The sequence below is a fragment of the Dipodomys spectabilis genome, unplaced genomic scaffold (genome assembly GCF_019054845.1).
Source record: "Dipodomys spectabilis isolate Male_0828 unplaced genomic scaffold, ASM1905484v1 ptg000104l, whole genome shotgun sequence".
In the NCBI taxonomy this organism is placed as follows: Eukaryota; Metazoa; Chordata; class Mammalia; order Rodentia; family Heteromyidae; genus Dipodomys; species Dipodomys spectabilis.
In genome coordinates, this window is record NW_024870781.1 from 1,267,851 (window position 1) to 1,280,832 (window position 12,982).

Below are 12,982 nucleotides of genomic sequence, written 5' to 3' on the forward strand. Positions count from 1 at the left end.
ACTGTGATAGACAATTTGCTCCAGGAAAGTTAGAATGAACTTGTGACTTTAAATGAGCATCAATATTCCACAATACTGTGAAATTCGGGAAATTATGTAATCACTTAACCACAATTAAAAAAAAAAAAGAACAACCTCGGGGAAGGGAGGGAGGGAGGGGATGGTAGGGGGAAAACAATGGAGGGGGTAACAATGCTCAATAGGAAGTGTACTCATTACCTTGCTCATGTAACTGTAACCCTCCGTATAGTATCTTTACAATAAAAAAATTAATTAAAATAAATAAATAAATAAAACTAGTTGGACTCATACCTAATAGCTAATTGGGCACAAGATTTCAGAAGGACTTTCAAAACCAAAAGTATTTACTGAAGCATAAACAAACTAATGTATAACATGTATATGTAACCAAAAAAAAGACACAGTAAGAGGAAATAGTTGACCTCAACTAAATAAGCAAGTTTTTGTTTTTTTTTAACTCTGTTAGTGCAAATCTGTAATATGTATGTTTGGAAGAAATACATAAATATATTCAAAACTGGACTAAGAAAATAAAATTGACACAGTATCTAAAATTCTAATAACTAATTGTGATACATCTTTCACACTTGAATGTGTCATCTGTCTTGTTTAAAACCCGCAGCTGCCCAGTACATGTTCTATGTATTTGCAAACAGTTCCTCCACGATTTGTTTTAAGTAAATATGAGCTGCAGTCAAGTTTTCTGCTTATAACTGAGAACAGATAGCTACTATGTCTAGTAATGTTTCCTGTGCTTGTCTCAGCAGGTAAGAGAGCTAAGTGGCATAAGGAGCCCATTTACTTGGGCAGAAACAGCGGGACCTGTGGGCAGGAAGGGCTGGAGCAGGTGTACAGCCCAGACACGTGTATCCCAGATAGTCACCTGATTAAGTTCCTCATTTCCTTTTCGGCCCAAGTTTTCACCATTTTTCGAGGATTTCCTTTACAATAGCCGTGACGAAATCTTGAATTTAAAAAAAATTGGTATTTTAACCACTTATTATTTTAACATTTTATTAAATAGGAATTAAATAGGAAAGGGGCATCTGGCCTTACCTGAATTCCCCACTAACGTACTTATCCCGATCTTTAAACACCAGAATTGAAGTTTTATAAATTTTGATTGCTCTGCTCTCTCCATCTGCTGTGCTAGCATGGTATACATTAGCCTATTTTAAGCCAAAAACAATGAAACAAAGTTTATGTTAAATAACTACAGTTTTACTTTTCCAATCAAGATAGTTCTCTTAAGAGAAATGAAACAACATGTATAAGCAACATATTTGGAAGATGTGAATTAAGCATGAATATCAAAAGGCACAGTAACTATGCCTCTCATATAGTATTGTACCCCACGATATTCTAATCATAATGGCCGTGTATACCCCAGATGTCCTATAGCTGCATCGCAGCCAAACTAGTTTTTCTAGGTTTACTGTTTGCACACAAAATGGTTTAATGATCTAATGCTCTGAAATGTATCCTATTGTTAAGCAATGTGACAGTACAAACAGCGCAAAATCCAATTTAAGATACATAAGGATTGGTTTCAAACTAGTACATGGAAAATATTTAAAGATAGTCTAACATCTAGTAATCCCCACAGAATGAGTTGTTAATTTAAAAATGATCCTGTTTGTCTTTTTCTACATCTACATATTTAAACAAATAAGAAAGACTTACTTAGAAGGGAGTCCCTAAACAATTAGTACTTTTTTGTCAGTCATGGGGCTTGAATTCAGGGCCCAGGCACTGTCCCTGAGTCTTGTGCTTAATGTTAGTGCTATACCACTTTGAGCCACAGTACCACTTCCAGTTTTTGAATGATTCATTGGAGATGAGTCTCACAGGGACTTTTCTGCCTGGGTTGGCTTCAAACTGCGATCCTCAGATCTCAGCCTCCTGAGTAGCTAGGATTACAGGCATGAGCCACTGGCACCCAGCTCCAAATGGTACTTTTTAAACTAGGCCCCAAATGATCTAAGCACCTAAGCTTGCAGTTGGGCACAACCAGTTACACTCAATATAATGTAGTAATTGTAGTGAAAAGGCATGGCACTCTACAACTTCCCATCTAGCTATTAACTCAAAAACTATTAACCAAGATCTATCCTGACATATGTATAGCTTTTTTTTTTTAAATTGGTAGTAGGGGGGTTTAAATTAAGTGTCTGCCAGAGAGATACTCTATCAGTTAAGCTATGTCCCCAGCCACTTTTGCTCTAGCATGTTTTTTGTTGTTGTTGGTGGTGGTCATGGGTGCTAGTTTCTTGAGTTTTTGCACTCAAGACTAACACTTTACCACTTTGAGCCACAGCACCACTTTGTTTTCTGGTCCTATGCAGGTAGGCTTGAAAGCATGGTCCTTAGATCACAGCCTCCTGAGTAGCTAGGTTTATAGGCATGAGCCACAGGCACCCAGCTATGCTCTGGCATTGCGAAATAGGGTCTCCTTCCCTGCTCAAGTCAGCATATACTTCTAGTTATAGTTCCTACAGGTTTGAGCCACCAAACCCAGCTTTCTGTTAAGATGGGGATCTTCTGAATAAATGCCTCGGCTGGCCTCAAACTGTGACCCTCTGGACCTCAAGTAACTAGGATTGTAAGCATATGCCACCACATCCAGTGCAGTCTGTTTCTTCCTTTTTTAAAGGCACAATTTATTTAGTAAGTGCCTAAGTTCCCTTTGGTATTTGAAATAAAGAAACTAACATGAAAACATTCAGTGATCCAAAGAAAAGCTCACTTCTTTTCCTGTGCTAATACATCCATTTATTTCTGTTATGATTCCTCGGGTCAACATCTTAAATAAAATCATTCTTGTTCTGGGGTCCAAAACCTACAAAGAAATGAAAAATAAGTTTCTAAGTCTTGTCATTAAAACACATCCTAATTACTAAACAGAAGCACAAATCTATAGTATGTTAAATGAGAGTTACTACTGAGTTTTATTCATTTTTTTTTTCATTCTCAATTTTAGTAAATGAAAAACCCACGTGAAGACCAAAGGAACCAGAAACAACAAATCACGACATTCATCCAGCCAAGGAAATCAAAGTCTACCAAGTCTGATGAAAGTAGAAATGGATTCTAGACCAACACTGGTTAAAGAAATATAGAACAAGCCATATAAAATAATTTTACAGAAAGTAAAACATAATAGGTGATATTGTTTTAAAATACTTCATTTAAGCTAATATGTCAGCATCAAAAATCTATTCAATTTAAAAATCATTAGAGACCTGTAGGTATGACTCAGCAATATAGCAACTGCCTAGCAAACTTCAGGCCCTGAGTTCAAACCTGAGTACTGCCCCCACCATAAAGAAAAATTAATGATATTTAGCATTCTATTTCTTTTTTGGGGGGGGGGGTGGGATCAGTCATGGGGCTTGAACTCTGAGCCTGGGCATTGTCCCTCAGCTCTTCAGCGAAAGGCTAGTGCTCTACCACTTGAGCCACAGTGCCCCTTTGGTTTTCTGGTGGTGGTGATAAGAATCTCATGGACTTTCCTGCCTGGGCTAGCTTTGAACAGAGATCCTCAGACCTCAGCCTCCTCAGTAGCTAGGATTAGAGGAGTGAGCCACTGGCACTCAGCTTAGCATTCCCTTTTTTACACCATCTACACAAGATCTAGCCTTTACTTTTATAACATAACTCAGGCAAAGCAAACTGCAAGTCCTCATGCTACTGTTATAAACAGGCAGTTTTAATAGGTCAGCACCCAATGGCCATGTTTACACAAATCCTAGCCATAGCCAATAAGCTAAATATGGCTTCTACATTTTAATAACTATTACCAAAAAAAAAATTATTATTCAACAGAAATCACAAATCCTGCCCTACAATGCCTAGAGTACTTGTTAGTCAGCTCTTTAAATAAAGCCTGATTAGGCTGGGAAGGTGGCTCAGTGGTAGAGCGCTTGCCTTGCATGCCTGAGGCCCTGGGTTCAATTCCTCAGCACCACATAAGCAAAAAAAAAAAAAAAAGCCAGAAGTAGTGCTGTGGCTCAAGTGGTAGAGCACTAGCCTTGAGCTGAAGAGCTAAGGGACAGCACCCAGGCCCAGAGTTCAGGCCCCATGACTGGTCCCCCCTTCCCCCCCCCAAAAAAAAGAAAGCCTGATCATCTCCAGTATCCTAGATGAGTAAATCATGTGAGTCTCCTTCAAAGACACAGGCTTTTCGTTTAATAAGGGGCAAGGAACTTAAAGCCTGTTCTTGTTCTTCTGACACTGAAGCAGCCCGACATTTGTACCTCTGTGGCTCAAGTATATCTTCTAGTTCCTGATGTGAGCTGGAAGTATACATTAACCAAACCTAGTTATATTTTAGGGACTATATACTTAGGTCATGTCACAAACCTACAGTTGATATAAACAAAAACAAGCTTAAAAGACAGTAGGACCAAATAGATGCTAGAGAAGAAAGGGAACTGAGTGAACAGGCACTAATTTCCACCACTCTCTTTACAGCTAGGTAAAGGGGGAAGTAACCTGGCTAAATGTAGAAATCTACATTTGAGACTATGCGTTGAGACTATGCATCTGCAAAATTGGGAATTAGAGAAGAGGAAAAGAGGAAGGAGCCACACACCAAACAGATTAAGAACATGGCAAAAAAATTTAAGTGCAGTGGTTCACGTCTACATTCTCAGTATTAGGAATCTGAGGCAGGAGGATCACAAGTTCTAAGCTAGCCTGGGCTACCTAGTGAGCCCTTGTCTCAAAAAAAAAAAAAAGTCAAATACATAGCCTAATACTGTAAGTATACACACCAACATTAAAAGAAAAAAAAGATTTCCTAAGCTATTTTGAGTTCTTGAAAAATAGGGTTGCTTCATTTCTCTAAGCCAAAGCATACTGCTTTCAATCACAAAAACCAAATTAGACAACATAAATGATAGAACATGGACCCTGCTCCTGCTTACTAACGATGTCATTCTTCAATTGCATAAATAATTCTAGATCACCAGTTAGCTTCTACTCCCTTGGGGGCTAAGGTACATGAAGAAGGGGTGCTTAGGCATTAATGCAAGAAGCTTATAGGTGAAGAGGGTATTACACAAAATGGGTTTGAACATGTGTGCATGAGTGGTGAAGAGTATAGCAAGCAACAGTGATGTTCTGACCCTTTTTATCCTTTCTTCACACCAAAAGTCTAGACCAAAGCCATAACACTCATGGACATCTACCCAGAATATCAAAAGCCAGGATACCATAAACACACTTGCATATCCATGTTCATTGCTGCACTATTCACAACAGCCAAGCTATGGAAACAGCCCAGAAGCCCTATAATAGATGAGTGGATTAAAAAAATGTGGTTCCGGGCTGGGAAGGTGGCTCAGTGGTAGAGCGCTTGCCTTGCATGCTCGAGGCCCTGGGTTCGATTCCTCAGCACCACATAAGCAAAAAGAAAAAAAAAAGCCGGAAGTGGCGCTGTGGCTCAAGTGGTAGAGCGCTAGCCTTGAGCTGAAGAGCTGAGGGACAGCGCCCAGGCCCAGAGTTCAGGCCCCACTACCGGACCCAAAAAAAAAAATAAAAAAATAAAATAAAATAAAATAAAATAAAAAAATGTGGTTCCTATACACAATGGAATTTTACATAGCCATTAGAAAATGTAATATTGTGTCATTTGCAGGGAAATAGATAGCTAGAACAAGTCATGTTAAGTAAGGTAAGTCAAGCTCAGAGACAGTGCATGTTTTCTCTCATATTCAAAAGCCAGAATTAAAATATACTGGGACATGATAAATTATACAGGACTCTAGGCATTCAGACACAGTGAAGGAGGATATTCTTAGGGAAGGAGCACAAATGCATAATTCCTATTTCATATAAAATAATATTTATTGAAATGAACTTCAGGAAATGGAAAAGAGGTATTTTTTGTTATTGTCTTCTTTTCTTTTGGTCTTATGATCATTTAGCTGTCTTTGAGAGGATAAGGAGAGGCATAGGAATGGAAGGAAAGGTACTCGCTAAACACTATTTTGAAAATGAACTATACAACTTGTAGTTGGGGATGGGAGGGGAAAAAATGGGAAAGAGCAGGGAAGGGGTAAGTGATATTGTCCAAAAAGAAAGGTACTAATTACCTAACTTATGTAACTGTAACCTCTCTGTATATCACTTTTATAATAATAATTAAAAAAAAAAAAGAAAATCTAGGCTAATGCCAACATCTAATCACATCCTTCTATATAGGGGAAATTTAGTCCTATCCCCCTTTTTTTTTTTTGATCAGTCATGGGGCTTTAACTCTGGACCTGGGCACTGTCCCTCAGCTCTTCAGCTCAAAGCTAGAGTTCTACCATTTGAGCCACAGTGGCACTTCCAGTTTTCTGGTGGTTTATTGGAGATAAGTGTCTCACTGACTTTCCTGCCTGAGCTGGCTTTGAACTGCGATCCTCAGATCTCAGCCTCCTGAGTAGCTAGGGTTACAGGCGTGAGCCACCAGCACCCCACTAGTCCCCTTCTTGAACAGAAACACACAATTTCTAAACAAAAAAAGGCATTTCCAATTCAAAATTTCAAGCTATTATCTTTTCCTCTCCCTCACCCATAACCATACCCCTGCTTAATGGCAGATAATCAACCTATTTTCCATCACCGCTAACAAAATCTGGGAAAAGATTCTGGGTCTGATGATCTCTGCTCACCCCTCACCCTATGGAGGAAAGCACTGCATTGTGGTTGTCACTGTGTTATGGAAGAACCACTAACTCTCTTATGAAAGCAAGGTTTCTAGACTGTAAACAAAAGGAGTATTTTATATAGAACAATTGTAGGTAACACCACCACTTAAGAAGGATAAAAGCATATCACAATTCAAAGAAAAGAGAATGCTAATTCAAAATAAGAATTACAACACTTAAATGGTACCTGCTCTACAGTTGCTCGATCAGCTTTATCCTTAATGCGATACCTGGACAAAAAAAAAGTGAAGATAATATCTTAAAATTCAGTGAGAAGCCAAAATAAAGCTAAATGTACATCACTTTACAAAAATTCCTAAGTAGTTGTTTCATAGCAAAGTTCATGATTTAATTGTAAATTTTTCACCTAGTAAAACTTCTTTCATTTTTCCTGAACATAAAATTCAATACTCTCAAGTAAAAGATACGTGTATATACCACATACACAGAAAAAAAAAAAGTCTCTCCATATTCTAGAACTATGTAAAAGAGCAGCTGGGAACTGGAAGTGTGGCTCAAGTGGTAAAGGAGCAGCTATGAGCAGAAAAAAATCAGAAACAGCTCAAAGCCCAGAGGTCAAGTCCTAGTACATGTAAACACATAAACACACCACTACCACCCTCCCATCCCCCATCACCAGCAGCAACAACTGGGTTAAAGTAACAAAGAAAACACCAACCCTGAACTTTTCAATGATCCTATTAATTTAATGATCCTAGAAGTTTTTTTTTTTGTCGGTTGTAGGGCTTGAACTCTGGGCTTGGATACTGTCCCTGCACTCTTCAGCTCAAGGCGAGCGCTCTACAGCTTGAGCCACAGCGCCACTTCCAGTCTTCTAGTGGTTTTTATTGGAATAAGAGTCTCACGGACTTTCCTGCCCGGGCTGGCTTTGAACTGCGATCCTCAGATCTCAGCCTCCTGAGTAGCGAGGATACAGGCGTGAGCCACCGGCACCCAGCCTAGCAGTTTTTGTGTATATATTTTTATTGTAAAAATACTGTACAGAGGGATTATAGTTTCATGAGTAAGGTAATGAGTACATTTCCTATTGAGCACTGTTCCTCCCTTTGTTTTTCCCCTATTACCCTTCCCTCCCCACCTCCACAACTTCTCCCTCCCCACCCCCTGAAGTTGTAAAGTATCTTGTACATCTCCTTGTTACAATGGGTCATCCAGTAATCCTATTTCAGCATTGTTATTTCCCTTTTCATCCCCAAATTAGAAAAATGTATATACAAGATTCAGGGCACTGGAATCAAATACAATCAAAACAGGGGTTATACTTTGGGGGAAGAACAACAAAGGAAACAAAAAATCACATGGTACATTATAAGTACATTAAAAACAACAGCAAGAAAGATAAAACCACTTGTGTCTCTATCTTAAGGTTCATTTTGCTTGGCATCATTTTATAGTCATATGTACATAGCTTCTGAGCTTTTCTGCTTATCCTAGACATATACTCGTTAATGCAAATAAGGGAAAACATGGAACATATGTTTCTTTAGCATTTTTTTATATCATTTTCTCTGTAGTGATATTCTAGGAACACTTACGATTTCAAGACAGTCTTCAAATGTAGGCTCACACACTAGTTCAGTTCACACACTAGTTCAGTTCACACACTAGTGATTCAATCTAGCACACTAAATTAATGCAGATTTAAAGATAGTCAGAAATGTTAGTGGATCTAAAAAGGCTACTACCTCTTGGATATAGAAATTAACCATGGAAAACTAGTTATAAATTTAAATTCTATGCTGGGTGCTGGTGGCTAATGCCTACAATCCTAGCTACTCAGGAGGCTGAGAGCTGAGGATCTCGGTTCAAAGCCAGCCCAGGAGACTCTTATCTCTAATAAACCACCAGAAAACGAGAAGTGGTGCTGTGGGGCTCAAGTGATAGAGCACTAGCCTTGACATGAAGAGCTGAGGGACAGTGCCCAGGCTCAGAGATCAAGACCTACAACTGACAAAAAAAAAAAAATTAAATTCCAAGCCTGATTTGATTGCTCCTATCTACAATCCCTGCTACTTAGGAGGAAATCAGAGGATCTCAGTCTGAACTAATACCTTATCTGAAAAATTTCCTAAAGCAAAAAAGGCTAAGGATATGGCTTAAGTAGTTGAGCACTTGCCTAAAAATCTCAGGGCCTTGAGTTCAAACTCCAGTATCATCAGTAAGTTGTAACATTGCTAGTTGTATTATACTGTTATTTTCTATGATATCCTGGTAATATTAAGAGTATTTCTGAGAAGAAAAGCATACATGGAAATAGTTCTCAGTTACATTACTATTTAGTTGTTAGTCTTCCTTGAATTTTAAAAAATATTTCTGGAAGAGAGCAATTCTTAATAAAAGCTAAAAAGGGAGAAGTTTTATATATTTAACCTAAACAAACACTGTTACTGTAATAAAAGCACACTAGTGAATTTCACACAAGATCATAGTTTTATCATGTTTCTTAAGAATTCGTATTAATATTTTTAACTTACAAGAGGTATAAAACACCCTCACTTAAGCTTTAAAAATGATTTATCCTTTGTAAAACAATTATTACTCGTCAGAAACAAGTCCCTATTACACATGTTTATAATTAAAATAGTACTTACATATCTGCTTCTTTTTGTCTAGATTTTTCCGTGACTTTATTTATGACAGAATCAGTAACATTTAGCTTATCTAAAAATATAAAAGCCCACAATATAAACAATACGTAAGATAAGACGATATTAAGTTTCTTTGAATTTATCATAATTACAATTTAGTTATGAAAAAAATTAATGTTTTTAATGGTAACTATTAAGTTGTGTTCCCTTCATAACAAGTATTACTTTCTTTTCAAATCTATAGAAATCTAGGCCAGGCACCAGTGGCTCACGGCTGTAATCCTAGCTACTCAGGAGGCTGAGATTTGAGGATCACGGTTGAAAGCCAGCCTGGGCAGGAACGTTCATGAGACTCTTATCTCCAATAAACCACTAAAAAACTAGAAGTGGCAATGTAGCTCAAGCGGTAGAGCACTCGCTCGCCTTGAGCTGAAGAGTGCAGGGACAGCACCCAAACCCAGAGTTCAAGCCCCACAAGTGATCAAATAAAAAAAGAAAAAGAAATCTAGACATAGAAAAGAACTCTTGGGAGGTGGAGATGAGAAGGATCTCAGGTGAAGGGCTAATAGCGTGGCTCAAGTGATAGAACATCTGCTTAGCAAGTGCAAAGCCCTATGTTCAAACCCTAGATGACATATTAAGCAAGAAAAGATCACAGTTAAAGAACAGCTGACAAAAAGTAACAAGATTCCATCTCAGTCAACAAAAGGCATGTTGGTACATGCGTGTGATCCCAGCTATACAACCATAGCAGGAGCACACATAGTAAGAGTATCAGACTTAAGAGGTATGCCTAAAGTGGACGAGCACTTTATAACACTTTACTCTGTATAGCAAGCATAAATCCTACCCACCCCTCAAAAAAGAAAAACTCAAAAAACTTCTTTAAAAAATACATATTAAATCTCATAATACACATAAAATGCATATTAAACCTCAGGTACTTAATATTCTTGTACAATATAGACAATGCAACTAACTGCCTGAATTTCAAAATAATTTTCTAAAATACTTGTTTTCATTATTTATTGACTGCCTGTATAAGAAACACTGTGCTAGGTTTATAGTCAGCCTTGTAAGGAGAAAACAATGGCCTTGCATTTTAAAATAGTTCAAACCAGCAAACTGATTCCTTGAATTCAATAGTTCACTAAATGATTAACACCTACATAAAAGTCTTCAGTAAAATAATATAGCATTTTCAACATATTATTATGAGATGGCCCTACCAAAAAATCTACTACAGAATGAACAAGAACTTGAATGAATACCTGTAACTTCATAGTCCCTCAACAGATGAGAAAATAGCTAAAAAAAAATGACACTTTTGGTTTTTTTTCTAGTATATATTCACTATTGACATGCAAAAAGTCTTAATCATCTTTAAGCAATATGTATATTTCATAGTTTTTGAAGAATTTCCTCATAACCTAGTGAGGTAATGTATTTTATGAACTCACCTAGATTAATTTTATTTTCAAATTTCCTTAAGACCTTATCAGTTGGAGTAGACATTCTGGCTGAATTGCAGTTGGAAGCCTGTCGATTAGCCTGTAAGAAATGAATATAGAGAATAAGGCATTAGTTGTTCTAAGATTCATCATCATGTGTTTTCCTTGGTTTAGTTAGCTATTGAAGAATCCATACTTACAAGCAGGGCCAGTGGCTTACACCTACAATCCTAGCTATTCACGAGGCTGAGATCTGAGAATTGCAGTTCAAATCCAGCTCAGACAGTCCATGAGACTCTTTACCTCCAATTAACCACACACACAAAAAAAAGCCAGTAGTGGAACTGTGCCTCAAGTGGTAGAACACTGGCCTTAAGCAAAAAAGCATAGGGACAGGAGATGGGACAGAAGTCCTCTGAGAAAAGAACAGAACTGACTCAAGGACATATTTTAAAAAGACACATGAAATAGAAGATTAAAGTGTCTGACTAGAATAGAGTCAACATGTTGTTTCCTTCTCTTCAATATGTAGTTCATTATGATAAAATTGTTTTTCTAAGGTTTATAGATTCAATACTTCAAAATGTTTATCTAATCCATATTGTTTAATGAAGACCTTAAACAAACATTAAACTCATTCTAACAATTTTGAGTCCAGTATCTCGAGAAGGAAAATTAAGCATGATGCTTACCATTTAGCTTGGTGTAAATAATAACAAAACCCCTAAATAATATATTATATATAAACACAGTACCTCTTAAATTGTTAATTCAATATTTTTTGTGTGCCAGTACTGGGGCTTGAACTCAGGGCCTGTGTGCTGTCCCTGAGCTTTTTTGCTTAAGGCTGGTATTCTACCACTTGAGCTACACCTCCACTTTCAACTTTTTCCCTCAGAGTCTCAGGGACTTTTCTGACTTGAGGGATAGCTTTGATCCTCAGATCTCAGCCGATTACATGGCTAGGATTACAGGTGTGGGCCACCAGCACCTGGCTTTTTCAATCTTTTTCTTTTTCTTTCCCTCCTTCACCCTCTTCCTCTTTCTTTAGTCCGCTGTATCTATGCAGTGCTAGGACTGAGCCCTGGGCCTAATGCATGTTAGGGAAGTGATTGAACATTGAGCTGTACTCCCAGCCCAACAAAGATAAAAATTTAATTGCTGTAACTTCAGCACATAAACCTAACAGTTAACATACATTTAAGCACATATACTTCCACTCTTTTTCCCTAGATTTTTTTTTTTTTTTGGTCAGTTGTGGGGCTTGAACTCTGGGCCTGGGTGCTGTCCCTCAGCTCTTTAGCTCAAGGAGAGTGCGCTACCACTTGAGCCACAGCACCACTTCCAGTTTTCTGGTGGTTTATTGGAGATGAGTCTTATGGACTTTTCCTGCCCGGGCTGGCTTTGAACAGCAATCCTCAGATCTTAGCCTCCTGAGTAGCTAAGATTACAGGTGTGAGTCACTGGTGCCCGGCTTCCTCTAGATTTCTTAATAGGGATCACAGTGCATCTTGCAATTGCTCAGTCTCATCAATGAATCACTGGAACAGTTATCAAAACAAGACTACAGCAAATAAATATAAAGTTTCCATAGTTTTAAAGCATGTTTTCTGTATCTGATGGCAGAAGTTTGAACAGTGGAAGGACTACTGTTGGGTGTATCTTTTAGTAATCATTACATACGACAATAATCCTGTAGCTCTGCCAAATTCCCATCTGAGAAGCAGGTTCCATGTTTGGTAATTGCTTTTTGCACACAGACCATGACAATAGTTCTACCTAATTAACACAAATTTTAGAATAATATTTTATTGTGTAAATCAGTCTTGAAGTTACTAATGCTCCTCTTTCATAAAGTCTTGGACAATCACTCTTTTAATTAAGTCTTGGCACACTCCTAGAGGAAATGCTGGTCAAAGCCATTTGAAAACTTGTAAAGTTTCAATCAATTAATCTTCCAAATAACTGTACCCACTTATTTACCATCAAGGACATAATTTCATTATCTGTCAGTTTCATAAACAAGAGTGCCATGTCCACATACTCTTCATTACTTCAATTACTGAGGTTACATATTTTCTGTATTTGTACTGTTATTCACAGCCTTTCCTCTGTGTATGTGTGTACATTTGTATGCATACATATTTTTATTTTTTGGCAGCACTGAGGTTTGCTAGGTAGGTGCCCCATTATTTGAACCATT

General features: G+C 37.8%; 1 protein-coding gene across 1 annotated transcript in view; it reads right to left on the reverse strand.

Moving 5' to 3' along the window:
- Positions 1–12,982, reverse strand: part of Riok1 (RIO kinase 1) — a 33,161-nt gene that overhangs the window by 14,840 nt on the left and 5,339 nt on the right. Inside the window, exons 3-8 of the mRNA XM_042687157.1 lie at positions 10,789–10,879; positions 9,332–9,401; positions 6,907–6,949; positions 2,768–2,860; positions 1,078–1,190; positions 905–985 (exon numbers count right to left, since the gene is read on the reverse strand). Of these exons, the coding sequence (XP_042543091.1) occupies positions 905–985; positions 1,078–1,190; positions 2,768–2,860; positions 6,907–6,949; positions 9,332–9,401; positions 10,789–10,879 (491 nt within the window). The remainder of the gene's footprint in view (positions 1–904; positions 986–1,077; positions 1,191–2,767; positions 2,861–6,906; positions 6,950–9,331; positions 9,402–10,788; positions 10,880–12,982) is intronic.